The 20,599-nt window shown below is 47.9% G+C and overlaps 1 protein-coding gene across 8 annotated transcripts in view; it reads right to left on the minus strand.

Moving 5' to 3' along the window:
* Nucleotides 1-20,599, minus strand: part of PLXNB1 (plexin B1) — a 281,915-nt gene that overhangs the window by 74,799 nt on the left and 186,517 nt on the right. For all 8 annotated transcript variants that reach the window (XM_075073224.1, XM_075073226.1, XM_075073222.1 and 5 more), the window contains 4 exons: nucleotides 17,905-17,998; nucleotides 17,470-17,636; nucleotides 15,531-15,682; nucleotides 2,178-2,283 (listed from right to left, as the gene is read on the minus strand). In XM_075073224.1, the coding sequence (XP_074929325.1) occupies nucleotides 2,178-2,283; nucleotides 15,531-15,682; nucleotides 17,470-17,636; nucleotides 17,905-17,998 (519 nt within the window). The remainder of the gene's footprint in view (nucleotides 1-2,177; nucleotides 2,284-15,530; nucleotides 15,683-17,469; nucleotides 17,637-17,904; nucleotides 17,999-20,599) is intronic.

Genomic DNA, 20,599 nt, shown 5'->3' on the forward strand with positions numbered 1-20,599 from the left:
TAGCGGTGCTGGGAGCCAGAACGGTGCCGAGATTATCGGGTCGGTGAACGGGACACCGATCTGTGCGGCGAGTGCGACCGGTGCCGAGGAGAACAGCATCGGGACTGCAAGTGGCTTCGGGAGTGGGAGCGCCGACGGGACTTGCAGTGTCTGCGGGACAGTGATCATGAACGGTGCCGCTCTGCTGCGCTGACAGAGGATGGTCGTATCAAGGCGGCTTGCCAAGAGACTGTATTACCCGCACCGGTGGTGCCGGGGGTTCAGGCAGCATCTACTCTGTCATGGCAATGAGATCCCTCGCCGTTGGAAATGTCTCCGGCGTGGAGGGAACAGTAAGCTCGACCACAGTGCATACCGGGGAGCTGTCAGGCACCGGATCCGACGGCCCTTGTGGGACTGGGATCGACGGTGCTGACCTCGCCAGTGCCTCAGCAGGTGTTGGTGCCAGGCGATCCGGCTTAGACAGGGTCTCTGTCCGCGGTGCCGTTCGCACAGGAGCAATAGGAGCAGGGAGCTCGACCACGGCGTGCGCCGGGGAGCAGTCAGGCACTGGATTCGATGGCCCTTGTGGGACCGGGATCGACGGCCGACGTTGTCGGTGCCATGGCAGGTGTCGGTGCTGGGCGATCCGACTTAGATGAGCTCTCTGGCTGCGGTGCCATTGCCACGGAAGCAGCAGCAGCAGGAGGCTCAACCATGGCGTGTGCCGGGGACCGGCCAGGCACTGGAGTCGATGGCCCTTGTGGGACCGGGATCGACGGTGCCAGCGTTGTCGGTGCTGCGGCAGGTGTCGGTGCTGGGTGATCCAACTTAGACGAGCTCTCTGGCTGCGGTGCAGTTGGTACGGAAGCAGCAGGAGCAGGAAGCTCAACCATGGCCCATGCCGGGGAGCAGGCAGGCACTGGATTCGATGGCCCCGCGGGACCGGAATCAACGGTGCCGGCGTCCTCAGTGCCTCTGCAGGTGTTGGTGCCAGGCGATCCGACTTAAACGAGCTCTCTGGCTGCAGTGCAGTTGGCACAGAAGCAGCAGGAGCAGGGAGCTCAACCATGGCGCGTGCCGGGGAGCTGTCGGGCACTGGCAGGGGGAGTCGTGGGCTTCCTCAGCTTCAGAGAGAGGGAGCGATGCTGAGTCGACTTCGGTGCTGGTAATGGCCGGTGCCGGTGGGGTCCGGTGCCGAGGAGGCACTTCTGTCCGCCGAGTAGCCAGCGCTCGGTGCAGAAGGTGGAAGGGAAATGAAAGTGCCGCTCCATTTTGTTCTCGGCTTAAACGCCTTGCAAACGGGGCACTTAGCTGTGAAATGCGATCCCCCGAGGCACCGTAAACAGGAGTCGTGTGGATCTCCTGTCAGCAACGGCCTGAGGTCGGCCAAGCACCTTGGATAGGCCGTTGCTAGGGTAAAAATCTTCCGACAAACGTGCACGCAGCGCGCGCACACCTAACTGGAATGGATATGAGCAAGCACTCGAAGAAGAATCCATTGTTCTCCAGGTCCACTGAGGTATGAGAAGTAGTAATGGGCTTAATCTGCAGTAAGGGCAATTCAGGTTAGATATTAAGCTCTAGAATAGGCTTCCAGGGAAGGTTGTAGAAGCTTTTAAAAACAAGTTTGACAAACACCCATTAGGAATGGTTGAGTCATTACACTAATTGAATCTATTTCCCTATGTTAAATTCTCCTCACACCTTCTATGGGTCATCTCAATTATCATTTCAAAGGTTTTTTTCCTCCTGCTGATAGCTCATCTCAATTGATTGGACTCTTACAGTTGGTATGCATACTTCCACCTTTTCATGTTCTCTGTATGTATAAATATCTTCTGGCTGTGTGTTCCATTCTACACATCTGAAGAAGTGAGCTGTAGCCCACGAAAGCTTATGCTGAAATAAATTTGTTAGTCTCTAAGGTGCCACAAGGACTCCTGCTCTTTTTGTGGATATAGACTAACACGGCTGCTACTCTGAAACCTGTTAGGGATGGTCTAGGTGTATTTGCTCCTGCCACAGCACAGGGCACCTGACTTGATGACTTCTTGACGTTCCTTCCACCCCTACATTTTTATGATTCTATGACCTACACAACTCCCTCTCTCCCAAGAGAATCTGTGAACAGAGAATAGCAGTGCAGCTGCAGTCTTACAGAAGCAGTATGACAGGGGTTTGAACTGAGATGTTACCTGATAGGCAAATATGTGCCCAGAAACTCCATGCCCTCCTCCAGGTACTTCCACTGCAACGTGCCCAGCTCTCTCAGCCCAGCTTCCACCGGTGATGCACACAATACTGCAGCGAAATCAGAGAACATTGTCACTGTAGAGGTCACCTTTTGGGGAGCAATGCAGACCAGTGAGAAGTTGTGTCACTGCTTGTCCTGTAACCCTGAGTGCCTTAAAATGCTCTGCTGCTGCAGCTCCTGGTCTGCATGCTCCCAGACAGCATCTAAGCATGCAGTGTCTTGTTGAGCAGTCCAGCAGCCTGCTTGTTACACCAGAGCCACATGTTGGTCTCCATTAGCCTAGATTTAAATGTTTATTAGAAAATATTAAAGAAAGGTGATACAAAGAGTTTGATGTGTCAGTCGTTGGTCATCAGGGGAAACATACAGAGCATGGGGGGACGCTGGGAATTGGTTACGGTTCAGCATATAATACACACAGCCTGTAATGTCCCCAATGCGGGGTGTACGGTGGTTGGGGTCAAGATATAGTAGGGGGGCAGTGAGGGTACATCGCTCATAGAGTGGGCTACACACAGTCATGGGTATGAGTAAGCGGGCCGGGTATTGGGGACAGGGTGACCCTCACGTGGTGGGATCCAGATTGGTAAGTTCAGGACTCAGGGGATATGGTTTGGTACTGACCCCAACACACACTCCAGATCTGAATTTCCCCCACACCATCTGCTCTGAAATGTCCAGCCTTCTGCTGGACTAAAGTCTGTTGCTCCTTTGAAGAGAGAAAAGCACAGTAGCTTGTTGCCTTAACTGGAGTTAACAATCACTTCAATTAAAAAAAACTGAGTTGGTTTAGATCAAAAATAAAACAAGTTTATTAACAAAAGAGACAGGTTTTAAGTGAATTCAAATACAAAGGAAAAAGAAAAATAGTTACATGCAAATAAAAGTAAGATACACTTTCTAGTGGATGAGACTTAATTCATCAAGGTACAGCTGGGTTCAAGGTAGATTTCTTATCATTTTTCTTCTTTCCAGCCATGGCTGACTCTCTCTCAGTCAGGCTCTTCCACAGCTATACAAGGTGCTTGTTTTCATTGTGTTCCCAGGTGAAAAATCTTTGCCAAAGCAGGTTTTTCATTTATATTCAGTTCCCAGAGTCTTCAACCCTCTTGACTGAAAGACTCATCTGGCCCCTTGTATCTGTCCAGTGATGGATGCCAAGATGGCTTCTTCTCTTGTTTGTATCTTCCCAAACTGACTGCTTATTTCAATACAGTCAAGTGATGAGTCATTTTGGCATTCAACCATTAAATCAATGAGTTGGATGCCTCATTTTCTCCTTCCACACAACAAATCATGTTACCACAGCTTCCCTGCTGTGATAGGCTTTTAAACCTATTTATGTGAATCAGCTGTTTTACTGTGAAGTCTTTTAACATGACACATCCCTTCATTCACCTCTTTTATCACTTCAAAAGGTCCCTCCCATGAGTTTTGCATTTTGTATTTTTTCACAGTGCTTAGCACTAACACCAAGTCCCTTATTTCAAAAGAGTGTTTTCAAATATGTTCATCATACCACACCTTTTGTTTGTATTGGCTGTCACTGAGGTTAGTTTCAACCATCCCCATCATGTCTTTTAACTACTTCCTGAATCTCTGCACATATTCAGTTACAGGTTCTCCCTCTGTCTCAGTGTCCACTTCCCAGGTGTCCCTGATGAGATCTGGGGGTCCTCTCACTTTCCCTCTGTATAGGTCAAATGAGGCAAACACTGTGGGTTCCAGGGGAACCACCCTATAAGCAAACAGGATGACATTTCATCCCAATCACTGGCTCTCTTGTTTGCGTACACACTCAACATTGATTTCAGTGCCCCATGGAACCTTTCCACCCAAACATTTGTCTCTGGATGATATGGGGTGGCGTTTAGTTGTTTCACTCCACACAACTTCCACAATTCACTGAATAGCTGGGACATGAAATTTGACTCATAATCTGATCAAATCTCTTCAGGGAAACTCACTTTGCTGAAAATAGTGAAAAGGGCTTTTGCCACAGAGTCAGTCTCTATGTTAGTTACAGCAACTACTTTGGCAAAATCCACTAACACCTGGATATATTTTTTGCCCTTTGGGTAAGATGTGGCACAGGGCCCACAGTGTCCATTTCTACCCCATAAAATGATTCCTATATCACAGGCAAGGGGTGTAGGACTTTTTGGGATCCTGCAGCTCTTTCTTCACAAGATCTACAAAAGTATCCCACATCTGTTTATATTCCTGGCCAGTAAAAATTCTTCTTTAACCTATTGTAGGTTCTCAGTGCCTCCAAGTAACCAGCAAAACTGCAGTTGTGGGCTGGCAACATTAAATCTCCACAGTGCTGGGCAGGCACAACTAGTTGCTTGTAAGGTTTCCCAGGACTTTCGTCCTTTCCCCAACGCCCTTCACTGGGATCCCCTGCAGGACCTGTCCCTTTATAGAACCTAGAGGGAGATTTGTCCTTTGTTCATCTGCAAAATACTGCCAGCTGACAATAGGGATAGCTTCTTCAGTAAGTGGGCTTAACTCCTCCCGTTAGCTCTGAGAGCATGTTGTCTTCTGCTACATAGGAGTATGAGGAGTACTTGTGGCACCTTAGAGACTAACCCACCTTAATTGATTAGTCTTGTTAGAGTTGGTATGGCAACTCCCATTTTATCATGTTCTCTGTATATCTATATCTTCCTACTGTATTTTCCACTGCATGCAGCTATGAAATGGGTTTTAGACAATGAAAGCTTATTCCCAAATAAATTTGTTAGTCTCTAAGGGTATGTCTACACTACGAAATTAGGTTGATTTTACAGAAGTCGATTTTTAGAAATCGATTTTATAGTAAATTGCATATGTCCACACTAAGCGCATTAAGTCGGCAGAGTGTGTCCTCACTACCATGGCTAGCATCGACTCACGGAGTGGTGCACTATGAGTAGCTATCCCACATTCCCGCAGTCTCTGCTGCCCATTGACGTTCTGGGTTAGGCTGAAAAACATTGTCGCGGCTGGTTTGGGGTACATACCGTCAGTTGCACCTCCCTCTGTGAAAGCAATGGCAAACAATTGTTTCGCGCCTTTTTTCCTGGGTTACCTGTGTACCATATCATGGCAAGCATGGAGCCCTCTCAGCTCACTGTCACCGCTGCTGCTGTGGGCAAGTCTACTGCGGGGACAGCTGCGATACAAGTAGCCAATGCAATCATGTTCTGTTACCAAGTGTAGTGTCTGGGAAATGTGCAGGCCTTTTTAGATTTTAGGTGGTTCATATTCTTGTCCTTTGTCACTGGTGAAGAAGTCTTGCAGCTGTACATTCCAGTCTGGTCGGCGCTGTAACATCCCATAGCACTTCTGTGGTTGACACATGTAACAGCTCCAGGGCTCTTGCTCTTTTGCCTTGGCCGAGGTACCTTGCCCTACCCGGACCTCCAAGCATTAGACACAGAAGCACCTGCAGCAGCTGGCATTGCTACATAGCAGCAGCTCCTTGCCTTCGCAGCAGATGGTGCAGTAGGACTGCTAACCATCGTCATCCACCACTTCCGCAGCAACTCTTCTCTCCTTCTCCCTAGCAATGAGCTCAGGGGATCCGTACTGGTCCTCCTGGGTGCTGCTGGCAGCAGATGGTGCAGGAGGACTGCTAATTGTTGCCATCCACCGCTTCCGCTGCAACTCTGCTCCCTGCTCCCAAACAATGAGCTTGGGGGATCTGTACTAGTCCTCCTGGGTGCTGCTGGCAGCAGATGGTGCAGGAGGACTGCTAATTGTTGCCATCCACCGCTTCCGCTGCAACTCTGCTCCCTGCTCCCAAACAATGAGCTTGGGGGATCTGTACTAGTCCTCCTGGGTGCTGCTGGCAGCAGATGATGCAGTAGGACTGGTAACCGTCCTCGTCGGACATGTAGCTTAGCCAGGCGTTCTGGGAACATCTTCCCTGCCCGGCTCCTAGCAATCTCCAGGGCATGGTGTACGGCTCCATCACTTCCCCTGCAACTCTGCTCTTCTGCTTCCCAGCGGCGAGCTGCTTGCTGTGTTCTCCATAACATCTGTGAGAGTAAGGGGGAGACGTTTATGGCGGGACGGGAGGTTGAGGCAAATCACCTGGCGTCCGATTTTGAGCAGCCAGACACCATGGAGATTAGAAGAGCACACCAAGGCACGCTGTGTATCAGAGAGGCTTTGAAAACCAGTTTCATGACTGGCCAGGCTTTGGTGTGACAGCTGTGTGTGTTTCTCCTTGATGCGAACCCACACTTTGTTGATTTTAATTCCCGGTAAGCCAAACACCCCCCCTCCTTTGAAATAAAGTAACTATTATTTTGAAACCATGCATTCTTTCTTTATTAATTAAAAAAAAAGAGAGATAACGGACAAGGTAGCATGGGTGGGGTGCGGGAGGAGGGAAGGACAAGGCCACATTGCTTACTGTAGCCACACTAAAAATCAAACTGTTTGAATTACTGCCTTCTGTTGCTTGGGCCATCCTCTGAAGTGGAGTGGCTGGGTGCCCACAGCCTCCCCCTTGGCGTTCTTCGGTATCTGGGTGAGGAGGCTATGGAACATGGGGAGGAGGGGAGGCGGTTATATAGTGGATGCAAGGGTCTGTGCTCTTGTTGGCTTTCCTGCCACTCCAACAGATTCTTCATCATATCCGTTTGCTCCCCCAACAGACACTTCATCACGTCCATTTGCTCCCCCATTAGCCTCAACATCGCATCTTGCCTCTGCACTTCACGCTCACTTAATTCTTTCCTGGCCTCTGCCACTGAATGCCTCCATGCATTAAGCTGTGCCCTATCAGTGCAGTAGGACTGCATGAGCTCGGAAAACATGTCATTGCGAATGTGTTTTTTTCACCTTCTAATCTGCAATAACCTCAGGGATGGAGATGACAGGGGGAGCATAGAAACATTCTATGCTCTACAATTCTGGGGGGACTGCATGGTCACCTGTGCTGCTGAGTTCGCCTTGCTGACCAAACAGGAAATGAAATTCAAAAGTTCCCAGGGCTTTTCCTGTGTACCTGGCTAGTGCATCGGAATTCAAAGTGCTGTCCAGAGCGGTCACAATGGAGCACTCTGGGATAGCTCCCGGAGGCCAATACCATTGATTTGTGTCCTCACTATCCCAAATTCGAACCAGCAAAGTTGATTTTAGCACTACTCCCCTCGCCACGGAGGAGTACAGAAGTTGATTTTAAGAGCCCTTTAGGTCGACGGAACGGGGTTGGTTGTGTGGACGCATTCATTTTTAAATGGACCTAACGTGGCTAAATTTGACCTAACCCCATAGCGTAGGCCAGGCCTAAGATGCCACAAGTACTCCTTGTTCTTTTTGCTGATACAGACTAACTCTGCTACCACTCTGAGTCAGGAGTATGAATCAACCCTTCCAACACTTGAATGCACACTGCCTTCTCTGCTGAAACAAAGGTGGAAGTATATTCTTCTCCCATGATAGTAGTTTCTGTGTTTTCACCATTCTCATCTGGGATTACAGAACAATATTACTTTTTACTATGGGTTACAATATGAACAGCCTGAGTCATGGTTAAGTCGTCAGACCCCACCAGCATTTCTATAGTAATACAATCCAACATCCCAACTCTTTAAGATATCTTCTGTGCCTTTCCATCCAAATGCACTATAGACAAACGTACAGGAATTTAAGATCTTCCCAATACCAAAATGTCACTCTCTCTGACCATGCTTTCCCTGACCAAAGAAATCTGAGCCCCACTGTCACGCCATATTACGTAATCTCAAATTTAATAAATTCCATGTCTACCACATCTGGGTCAGACCTCACAAATTTAATCAGGGGCCTCTAGACTCCTCAGTTAAAGGTAAATGCATTAATATGGGTTAGGGCCTAGATTCTTTTAGTTTAAGGCAATTATTTCTCATGTGCTGAGTGGAATTACACTGGTAGCATGTTCTTGGACCATTCTGCTAAGTAAAGGGTCTGTGATGGTGATTTCTAGGAGGAGATGAATTCTGGGGAGGTAAACTCTGGGCTCACCACCCCCCTCTCTCTTCCCCTGGACAAAATGGGGCCCTCCACTTAACACTGGGCTTCTGCCCTTCCCTCTGTGGTTTGCACTCACTGGATGCACTGGCTTGTGCAGAGGAATCAGTCAGATCTGTTGCTTTTTGGACAGAGTCCAGGTATTTATCCCAAATAGCTTGTTTGACTTTTTCAGAACATGCTGCAGGAATTGCTCCTGTGCAAAAAGATCAAACAACTGTTCATAACTCTCTGTCCTATTCCCCTTGACCCATTTTTTCATCAATTCACACAGTTTATACACACATTCTCTATGACTCATCTTGTCATTCATTTTGAGGTTTCTAAATTTTGTTCTATACGCTTCAGGAGTAATCTGGAACCTTTGCAAAACAGCCTTTTTAAATTAACCATATTTCAATGCTTGTTCAAGTTCCATTTCATTGAACACATTTAAAGCTTTCCCCCAGAGCCTACTAATGAAAATTGGGACTTCTTGTCCTCTGGATCTTTATGCATCAAGTGGCCTTTCAAAAGTGGTCACGGATTCTTCAATACAGTATGATTCCTTTGTATGCAGGACACAACTTGTCCCAGCTGGGTGTTCCTTGGGGAAAGAGAGTACACCTGTGGGCTGTGGAATTTGTCCATGCCTTTCCATCATGTCCAACTTATACAACCTCTCTTCTCCTTTTCCAGGGCTTCTTTGTCTTTCAGCTCTATGGCTTGTTGGTGGGCAACTGCTTCTGGTTCCAGGTCCCGCCTGTGTGCTTTTTCTTATTCTTTGGCTTCTATCCTTTTCCCATTTTTAGTATTCATGATCTCGCTTGTTATTCTGCTTTTCATTTCTGAAGTTCTCATGCTGCATACTCAGTCTCTCTTTTTAGGGTTTTTTTGCTCCTTTCCAATATAGCCAACTCTAGCTTAGTGATTGTTTCACTGTCATTCATTTTCAACTTCCTTTGTTCTATTTCCCTGGCCCAAAATAAACAAACAGAAAATAATAAAACTGTAACCTTTCTTTGACTGTTCCCAGTCTTATCACTTGAGAATCACTTAAAACTGTTTTGCAAGTGTAAGTATAACATTTCAGTCAAAATAGCAAGCTGTGTGTAAATCCTGCCAGTTATGCCATTGTGACATTTTGGGGTTCATTCCAGACCAGTGGAAAGTTGTATCACCACTTGTCCTGTAACCCTGAGTGCCCCCAAATTCTCTGCTGCTGTAGCCACTTGTTTGGGTGCTCTCAGCCAGTACACAAGGATGCACTAATTGTCTGTATGTAGAGCAACCCTGGTCCAGCATCTCTGACTCCAGCAACCTGCTTGTTACACTACTGCCACACTCTGGTCTCCACCAGTCCTGGTTACTAGTAGCCCACTGACCCCCAACACACCCCAATCCTGAATTTCCCCAAAACCATCTGCCCTGACGTGTCCAGCCCTCTCCTGGAACATTCAGAGGACTAACAAGGTCTGTTGCTCCTTTAAAGAGACAAAAGCACAGCAGCTTGTTGCTTTAATTGGAGTTAATAATCAACGTGATGGGATCCCCGGGGTGCAGCCTGGGACTGTGGGAACACTGTGTCTTCCTGAACCCTCTCCAGCCTGGGCTGTCTCTCACAATGCCTTGCTAGTGACAAGCAGCAAGCCCCTCCAGGCCCTGTTATCACTCAGCACAACAGCCTGTGGAACCCCACACCCAGCTAGACTGCACGAATGCTCCCAGAGCCACTCATTAATCACACAGAGAAAGGCACCAGAGACAAATACCCCCAGCTCCCAACACTGTACCTCAGGAATATACTGTCTTGCACTGCTCAAGATAAGCAGTTCAAATTTATTAATTGGTTCACCACTTCATCAAAGGAAAGTGGACATACACCAGCCCTTGTAAAACCTGAGCACATTTACCATTCATTTCAGGCAAACTCACTGGTAAAGATAAACAGTAAAACAAGTTTATTGGCTACAAAACATAGATTTTAAGTGACTATAAGTGATAGGCAAAAAGTCAGAGTTAGTTACCAAAATAAAATAAAATATAAGCACGTAGTCTAAACTCTCAACCCTGGGGAACATTTAGATTAAGCAGTTTTTCTCACCCCACTGGATACTGCAGTTCGTAGTACACAGATTTCACCCTTGAAATCTGGGCCAGTCCCCTCAGTTGGAGTCTTCAGAGTGTCCTTGTTGCTTGCGGTTAGGTGGGTGAAGGGGAAAGGCCAAGAATGGGCCTGCTGTGCTCTGTTTTATACCCTCAGTCCCATGTGCTTGGGGAACAAGTCCAGGCTTGTCTGGGGAGCATTGCTGAGTCTCCAGGCCAGGTTGAGCAATTCCTCTGGTATGGCCTTATGTAGGTGAGTCATTGAATTGTAGCTCTGGACAATGGCTGTTGATGGCTGTTTGACACTTGCAGGGGTGTTGGTTACTTTCCTTGCTCTGGAGAGTTAGCATCTGGCTGATTCCCCAACTTACAGCATGTTTTAGTGACAAGCATACAACACAATTCTTATAACTTCATATGCATTAATGATATACATATGTGGATAGAGAAATTACTTTCAGCAGATCATAACCTGTCCTGATACATATAAAGCTGCCTTGTAAGGGAAGATCACGATTATATAAAAATAAGGAATATGGGGGTTACAGGACACTCCTCCAAGGTATAGAATGTCACAATCACTTCAAGGCAAGCACAGCACTGGATTGATTTAGAATAAAAGTAAAACGAGTTCATTAAAGAAAGAGAAAGGTTTTGAGTTCAAGTATAAGGGATAAAGTCAGATGGTTACAAACAAATAAAAGTGAAAAACACTTTCTAGTGACTAAGCCTTAATAAAGCCACAGTCTTGGTTCAAGGTAAGATTCTTCCCAAACTCCTTCCAGCCAGATGGTTGACAACCCCCTTGGTCAGGGTCTCCCATAAGATCCAAAGTGCTTGGTTTCTTGTCTTCTTAGGTGAAAGATCACTTGGGTTTTTTTGTCCCTCTCTTTTATAGCCCAATGAATGTTTTAAATGTATCCTTCTCAAATTTCAGTGACCCTGCTGTGAGGAAAGGTGCCATGGAGTCTGTTGGAGACAGTTTCACCCTGGTTTCTTCCCTGCTGGTGGTTTCTACAATGCAAATTGATCTGTCTCTGTAGCCTCCAATACGCCAATGACTGGTAACTTGACTGTGATTGCACTTGGATGGAGATGTCAGCCTTTCCTTTGCTTGGAAAAAATCCTGTTTATTCACTCCTCTAATTGGTCTGGTTCAAACTCCTTTTAGTCCCATATCTCCTTCCCATTTATACAGTTCTTTGGGCGTTTGCCACACACACGCCATGCAAGAATATTAATCATCAGTGTGATACTGTTTTCCAAAGATACTAAAATGATACCTATTAGATACAGATTATGACATAAGTGAGTTGGAGTACACTAAACGGGTCAGGCCCGCTGAAACTCAATACCTGATACCAGAGAGACCCTTGCCCTCTGGCATTGGGATGAACTTGGGGTCACAGTAGGGCAGAGAGGGTGCCATCTGAACAACACAGTCCATTCTAAATCCAATTTAACAACCAAGGTCCCACTTCCTTGGCAGTTCATAGATGGAGATGTGGGTTCTAATACAACTGGGGAACTGAGTCATTAATGGCCTTGGATCAGAACCAAAGCCTTAAACTGACAATGGAAACAGTCCAGAGGCCCTTAGTGGGATCAGAAGAGAGGGATGATGGCAAGGAGAAGACAGAAAGCAGTGTTTGTGCCACCTAGACTCTATGCATTGCTTTCCTTTTCAACTTCAGATACAGTGAACCACAGATCAGTGTATGGATCACAACTGGCCAGGTCCTTGCCCAGGAGGAAAAGGTAGAGTTTTCTAGTGAGCTAGAGATGAAAGGAGCAGAGAATCCTGTGGCACCTTATAGACTAACAGACGTTTTGGAGCGTGAGCTTTTGTGGGTGAATACCCACTTCGTCAGTCGCAGGTCTATAAGGTGCCACAGGATTCTCTGCTGCTTTTACAGATCCAGACTAACACGGCTACCCCTCTGAGAGATGAAAGGAGTTTTTAGTCACTGAGGGTATCTGCCACGTAGACTCAATGATGACTCAGACAGCATGTCAACTCTTCGCACTGCTCTGGCAAAATGGGGCTAGATGCTTTCAACGGAAGGTGGAGCAGCATACCAGCTAGCTCTTCAAATTGTTTCCCCATGACCAGCCTCACTTCAGCCTTGCCTGTGTGTCAGTAACAAGGGGTTTGATACAGGGTGCCTGTGACAGCTCACTCAGAACAAGGTGTCTCATGCCATGAGTTTTTACTAGTCTAATAGTAAATTAAAGTTAAACTTAAAGATTTGGCCAACTGGCCCCTTAAATTTCAAACCAAAACTTACTGGGTGGTCGCACCATTTAAGTGAAGGTGCACCGGCTGTTAGGACCAGGACCAAGACCCTGGGTTAGGCCCGTGGAGCATATCTTCCAACTTAGGTCCACCCAACACTCCCGTTAGATGAAGCAGGCAAGCTTTCTTAACTTGTCTGGTGGCTCCTGATTGGCTAAGCCCTCTGTTCTATTTGATCCCTGTAACAGGATGGCTTTCATAGACTCATAGACTTCAAGGTCAGAAGGGACCATTATGATCATCTAGTCTGACCTCCTGCACAATGCAGGCCACAGAATCTCACCCACCCACTCCTGTAACAAACCCCTAACCTATGTCTGAGTTACTGAAGTCCTCAAATTGTGGTTTGAAGACCTCAAGCTGCAGAGAATCCTCCAGCAAGTGAACCCGTGGCTCATGCTGCAGAGGAAGGTGAAAAACTCCACGAGCCTCTGGCCAATCTGCCTGGAGGAAAATTCCTTCCCGCCCAGATATGCGAACAGCTAAACCCTGAGGCACCGTGAGCAAGACTTACCAGCCAGCACCCAGGAAAGAATTCCCTGTAGTAACTCAGATCCCACCCATCTAACATCCCATCACAGACCCCTGGGCATACTTACCTGCTGATAATCAAAGATTAAATGCCCTGATTATAAGATGAGCCCCAGCTGAGGTGAATCTGGGATTCCGATATAAACAGCAGCAGGAAGCTGCAGGGAGGAGTGCAACTGAGTGAGTAGCTGAGATGAGACTGACAGAGGCAGGAAGCCTGGTGGTAAACTGGGGAAGCTCAGGAGACTGTGAATCTGGTAGAAAGAGTAACTATGAGGAACAAGTGTGGCTCTTCCAGAGCCCTAGCCAGACAAGCCTGGGAGTGGGAGTTAAAAAAGAAAGATGAGCTGAAAAACTCTGTTTGCTTTGGACTTTTGAGTGCTGTTCTTGTGACAAACTCTGTTAGCAGCCTGAGGAGAGCTGGGGAAATCAAAAGATTGAACTTAAAAGGTCACCGGAGACTGTGTGAATTCCTAAAGGAACCTAGAAGAAGGGGAAATAGAGGGGAGATGTCCATGAGGCAACCCTACTGACAAGGGGGAGCCATCATGCTACAGTCCCTGACCTAAGCATAAGGCCTCTTGGCAAGACATTACTAAATGCTGAACAGAGTTATCCGTTCACGGATAATGTGCAAGTGCACCTCCTGCCCTGTGAGCCCTTCGACTGGCGCTGGAGCAACGGCTGACAGGAGTTCCCATGGCCACTTCCCAGGGGATCTTACTCGACTCCCAGGGGTAAGGGAGCTGCTGACATGGGACAGAAGCAATGTAATTGTAACAGTGATAAGAGGTTACTCAGATATTCTGCTTTGCTCTTTGCTCCACCTCCCATGTCCATTCAGTTCTTCTCCCTCCCCTGCTCATGTGTCCCAGATGCCTGCTCCCTTGCTATCCTCCTGTGTTTGCTGCCATACTCCCTGGTTCCTTTCTGCCTGCTCCCTTGATTGTGCTTCCCAGCAGCCCTGCTCCACTGCACTTGTTTCCCTGTGGGCTAGGCCTCCTCTCACCTGCCCGTGTTGCCCAGCCACATTCTTATGGCTCCTTCCTTCACCTGATCCCCTACACATACTGTCCAGCTACCTGATTCCCTTCTCTCATGGACATTCCTATACCATTTCTGGCTCCAGTCTCTGAAGGTAGATCTTGTTTCCCTTCCTCCTTCTCCTTTAAAGATGCCTCTAGAAATCTTTAGACTCCAATTTGTGATGAAGAGCCTTGACACAAGGACTAGGTGCCAGCATCATGTGCCCTGCCAGCCATTTGCTGGCCACCAGCAAGTCATCTGGGGACCACCAGGGCTCCATGGAGAATAGTTTGACTATCTCTGGCTAAGAGGATTTTGTCATCTGAAAGCTGCCTCATCTTCATCCTGGTTTTGCTGGTAGGTGGAGAGATTGTCATTATGATGATGCTCCAGCTCTGTCTGGAGGTTGTGAGCAGGAATAAGAATCATGGTGTCACCTCCATCAACACTATTCCCATATTAAACTACTTGCTGGCTGTGGTATGAGAGAGTATTTTTTCAGCTGTGTAACTTGCACAAGCAACAGCCTTTTCTACCCTGTGATGAACTTTCACAAGCAACAGCAACACCTGGCCTTGGGGTTACATGGTTTATTTAGCAGGAGAAGCGCTCCTCTGGTACTAGCAGCTTGTTCAGAATGTGGCAGCATGATCTGCTCACTGGCTTGAGTACACGTGACCAAACTAAACTGCCCCAGAGTTTTTTACATTTGATGCCTGTAAAGTGATGGATTAACCTTGGGCTCAATGGTCTTTAAAGCCCTCAGAAGTAGGCCCTGGCTGTATCTCAGACTTCCTCTTTGAGACTCATCCTGACAGGTTGTACCTGGCACCCTCTCCCTATAAGGAATCCCAGTGCCTCATTTCAGGTTGTCAGGTGATGAGGTCTTTGCTACAGAGGAGCTCACTCCCCATTCACATCAGTCTCAGACTCTTGCCCCCTAAAATTTAACTGATGCCAACAAAGGTGTTATGCTTTTCTTGAACACTTCCCTCCTTTTCCCTCCATGTTTTTCAAAGCGTGTTTATTTAAGTCTGATATTTTTATCAAGACTGTATTACATGAGCTGTTTGTGTTGGGAGTGAGGAGTGCTAGGGGTCAAGCTTCTTTAAAAATAAACAGCTTCTGTTCAAATTCAGTGCCCAAGTGGTGAGTAGGTGGGGAAAATTGCTTTTCTCAGGGGTCAATGCCCTTTGGAAGGTGCAGAAGACAACTCAGTTCCTGAGGCAGAAGGTATTGATCCAGGTTACCATGGCTAGGGAGGGGGTGAGAAATTACCCCATCTGATGTCAGTGGCCCAGTGGGAAACCCAATGTCTCATTCCCTGAGGGAGTTTTACAGATACTCTACCTGCTGGAGATTTCATATTCTTGAGCATCTACAGCACAAGGAATTCCTGCAACTGTAACAGTTTCTGCAATATCCTGATGTTTCTGGCCAAGGTTTGAGCCAGCAATAGTGAGTCTAGTGCCACCTTCAACTGGTCCAGACAGGGGATAAACCTGCAAAGATATCCAAGCATGAGTTCATTTCATAGCACCTCAGATGCTGGCAGCCTAATATGATGCTGGATCCAAAAAAACCTAAGTTCTGTCCTCTTCCTGGGATGGACACAGGAGACACTTTTTGCTGGCCAAGACTTGTGTCAGGTTCTCTTGCTCTAGAGTAGCTGCTCTATCATCATAAGCAGGAAGGGCTACTCCTAGGGGAATTCTGTGCCAAAAGATTAAAAATTCTGTGCACAATATTTTTAAAACCTGTAAAATTCCACATATTTTGTCAAAATAATACAATATAATCACGGGAGCCCCAGATGCCCGGGGCTGACAGCAGGTGGGAGTGCTCGAGGGGAAATCACAAATTCTGCAAGAAAAAAAGAATTCTGTGAGGAACATTAATTCTGCACAAATTTTGCATTGTACAATGGTGCAGAATTCCAGCAGGAGTAAAGTGCTGTAAATGAGAGACCTAGGATCCGTGCCCTCCTCCTTCCCACACTTTGGTCTTATCACCAATCTTCACAACGGTATAATTCCATTAAATCCCCTTTAGAACAGCTGTGGCAGCCCATCCTTTGCCTACTCACTGCTGCACTGACTGCTTCTCTGGGGGCTCTGGTGATGAGGAGCTATTATATAAGCTGTAATCTATTACTTGTATTACAGTAGTGTCCAGAGGCTCTCCTATAAGTTCAGTGCCCCACTGTGCTAGGTGCTGCACAAAAAACACAATCAAAAGACAGCTCATGCCCCTAAGAATACATAGGATAAATTATGACAAGCAGCATCAAGAGGGTATAGCATGTAACTGAAGGGAGGACAATGTCACACCAAGGGAAACACAGGGTTAAGACACATACTCTATGGTATTCAGCAAAGGACAGGTCAAAAAGATTTTTTATTTTTTTAATAAACCAGAATTATTATTAAGCTCTGCTCCCTCTTCCATCCCTGCCAAGTCACTGTCACTTCACCCTGTGCACTTTCATTATTTCAGGCTCAGAAGTGGCTGCAGCTGGGCCACACTGCAATCAGGCCCAGCTGGTCCCTATAAAATGCTGTGGGCCAGAGGCCCAGAAGAACACTCTCTCTGCATTCAGAGAGAGAAGGGCCTGGCTGCAGGGAGCTAGAGACAGAATACTTGAGTGGAGCAGGGCTGGGAACAGGCTGAGGATCTGAGGAGCTCCTGCCTGGAAAGCCCCAGGCTGTGGCCTAGCAGAAAGCCAAGGGGTACTGGGGGTTGCAGAGGGCAGCCCAGAGGTAGGCCAAGGCAGCAGGTCCAAACCCTCCTTGCCAGTGATGAGTAGGCTGATATTGCAGTCTGCCCCAAGGTGTGGGGCTAGATGATGACTGGCAGTAGCCTGATATTGAGGCGAGGTGGGAATAGTGGGTGGGGTTCCCTGGGGAGGGGAGACCCTAAGACTGAGGGGTTACTGCCAGGGGACAGCACACCAGGTAAAAGGACACTGGGTCCTGGGAGGGACACGGGGGCCAGAGGACAGGCAGATCACCGGCCTGCAGAAGGTGCTCCGGAGCTGGAACGAGCTAATTCCCGGAAATCACCAGCAGGAGGTGCCACAGGTATACATTTGTTTCTTTCATCTTGGCTACTACAGATTGGTTGCACTCTAACACTTCACGTCATGCTCTCCGAACTCTCAGTGCTGAAAAATTAACAGTGGGAGAGGAACCATTGTTGCTGTTTGGACTGTCAGTGAGGTTTTTTTGGCTGCTTTGTGGAACCCCCATTGCCCTTGAGTGCAGTACAGTAAAGAGTAGTGATTACTCACTGAATAAATGAGTGGTGCAGGACATATGTCCACTATCTCTTCTGTGCAGGATCCTCGAAAGATGCAGCTGGGCCGCTCGCCTCCACACCACACACAGTTATACTTGGAGTCAGCCGTTTGGCAGCGGCTGCAATCAGAGTGTCCCATGGAGCAGTTATAGAGAGTTACTGCAGAGGAATGACATTCAAAAGGGCATCTGTGAAAATCCCAACAATGCACAGAATGACCCCAGCAACCAAGCATCTGGCACCAACAAACAAAATAACAAGAACTCAGAGCCTGTAATATCCAGGCTTAAGGGCTGCCCCTGATTTCCCAGTGATGGGACTATTGTGGGACACCCTGAACACCAACAGTTTCAATTTAAATTTTCCCAGCTACCCCTTGTCCCATTTCCTAAATCCCTCTTTTGCTGGTGCGGTGTCACTCTCCTACCATAGAGATCCACAGCGCTGTCCACTCGGAAGTGTTGCTTCCTCTGCACAAACACCACAGCACTGAATTCAAGTTGAGGTGCCAAGTAACTATACTGCAAAGAGACCAGAATGTCAGGGTATCACAGGGACCAAATGAGGCCACTAGCTAACTGGGTGAATAAACACAAGTGCCTCAGTGCTTCACACAGTAGTTTAACACACCTTGCAGCAAATAACTTGCCTCTTTCATTAAGAGACAAAAAGGCCTGACTCTCAAAGATGGGCAGGGTAATTGAACATGTAACTATGTGCATGCAAATGGCTATTTGTGTGCCTAACTGACCACCTGCAGATGCAAATGCCCAATTGCATGTTAATGTGTTATTTGTGCAAAAAACTCACTCCAGCTGAGACATCTTATGACAGAATGAATATGACTCACTTCTCTGTGAACCTGGTTAGTGTTCCCATATGAACCAAAGTGATGAAAGCCTTGATTAAGTAGCAGGTGATTACCAAATCAACAAGGGGATTCAGCTCGTTAGCTGAGCATGTTTGAAAGAGACAGCAAGAGATGGGGAGGGCTGGAAGGAAGGGCTAGAGAAGCTAAAGATCTCAGACAACTGTGATCTCTTCCTCTCCCACCCCACTCTGTGCCTTGGTAGTAGGGAAAGACTTGGGGAAAAGCTTTATCCTATGGGGAACAAACACTTGTACATTGTAAATAAAGCACAGAACTTGTCCCTGGCGTGCATGAGGATTCTTTGCAGTAAGGAATCCAGTGTGAGGGAACCCCACCCTATAAGAACTGGGGGCTTGTCTGAAATCTTCTGTGCTGGGCAGTGGAACAGCAAAAGGAGTTTCAGAAAATCTTTCAAGCATTTCAGCAGACCTAGCAACAAGCAAAACAGTCTTTGCTTTCCTGACAGGTGGAACAATAACAGAACCTACAACAATTTATTGCACAGCGGGCGCAGGTGCAGCAACAGCTCATGGAGAAGCTAGTGAATCCCATGGCAGGGAGTGATAACCAGGTGGTGGGCACAAGGCTGTGCAAAATAGGCCCAACGGATAACCTTGATGCCTTTTTGTTGACATTTGAGAGGGTGGAATGAGGAGTGGGCTGGGAGAAGAGAGTATGGGCCCTCCAATTAGCTCCCTACACTTGGGAGAGGCACAAGCTTCCTACATGGCACTGAGTGATGCACAAGCAGCTGACTATGATATAGTAAAAACAGCCATATAAAGTGGCTCCAAGGTGAACCCTCAAATATCAGATACCTGGTGGGCTGATGTGACCGCGACCAGGAACGTAACCATCCAGGAGTGGAGAAGGAGAGAGCAGGAAGCCAAAGGCTCGAAGGGGCAGCCTGTGAGCTCTCACAGCACCAGATGCAAGTCCTACAGAGGAACAGGATCTCTGACGTGCATGTAGACACACTCCAGGCCCTTGAGGAATCTGGCTGTGATATCCTGAGAGAAAACCGACCTGTCCTCGAGCGGTGGGTGGAAGGCCGAGATGGCTGCTAGATGGACCTTGATGGATGAGAGCAACAAGCACTGAAGCCTGAGGTGCAGGAGGTAGTCTAGAATGATCTGCAATGGGCCTCGCTTGGGACAAACCCCCTTATTTGCCATCCAACAGGTGAATAGCATCCATGTGGCCAGGTAGGTCACCCTACTGCCCAACAGGACTCGGACCTCAGACGAGCACTGCCACTCTTGTGCATTTAGCCACACAGCAGCCAAGCCATCAGATGAAGCGCTGCCAGGTTTGGGTGCAGGAGACTGCCGTGGTTCTGGGACAACAGGTCCGCCCTGAGTGGTATCTGGAACAGGGTCACCACTAAGAGATCCAGCAGAGTCCTGAACCAGTGTTGGTACAGCCACACCAGCGCTATGAGGATGACCTTCACCCTGTTCTGCTTGATTTTCATAAGGACTCTGCGCAGCAACGGCACTGGAGAAAAGGTGTACATCAGATCCCCGACTGTGGGAGCAGGAAGGCATCTGACAGGGATCCCCTGTCCCTGCCCTGGAATGAGCAGAAGATGAGGCATTTCCTGTTCTTCCTGGACACAAATAGGTCCACTTGTGGAGTTCCCCACCTGCAGATGATAGAACTGACCACCTCCAGGTGAAGGGACCACTACTGGCAAGGGGAGAATGTTCTGCTGAGGTGGTCTGCCCAAGCGTTCCTGGCCCCTGGGAGGTGAGCGGCCATGAGGTAGATGTCATGCTGCAGGCAGAAATCCCTGATGTTGATCTGCAAAGACTGACTGTGACTGGATAAACGGCTTTGAGTACTAAGATCACCCAGGTGGGCTCCCCAACGCAGGTCCGAAGAGTCAGAGACGTGAGTCCTGACGAGACTGGGGCCGCAAAAGGGACTCCCTCCAGCACCGATGCAGGATCTTGCCACCAGGTAAGGGATGACAGTATGCTGTCCGTCACCCTGATCAGCCGATCCATACTGTGCCAGTTGGGGACATAAACCGACGCCAGCCATGCCTGTAGGGGCCTGAGGCGGAGTCGCACATGCCAGACCACGTAAGTGCATAATGTCATGTGACCCAACAGTCTCAGGCACGTGTGGGCAGTGGTGAGCAGTTGGGCATGCAGAGATGAGATGAGGTCCGGCATGAACCAACTTTTAGGGAGGAAGGCTCTGGCTTGAGTGGAGTTGAGTATCGCCCCAATGAATTCTATATGTT

The sequence above is a fragment of the Chelonoidis abingdonii genome, chromosome 17 (genome assembly GCF_003597395.2).
Source record: "Chelonoidis abingdonii isolate Lonesome George chromosome 17, CheloAbing_2.0, whole genome shotgun sequence".
Taxonomy (NCBI): Eukaryota; Metazoa; Chordata; order Testudines; family Testudinidae; genus Chelonoidis; species Chelonoidis abingdonii.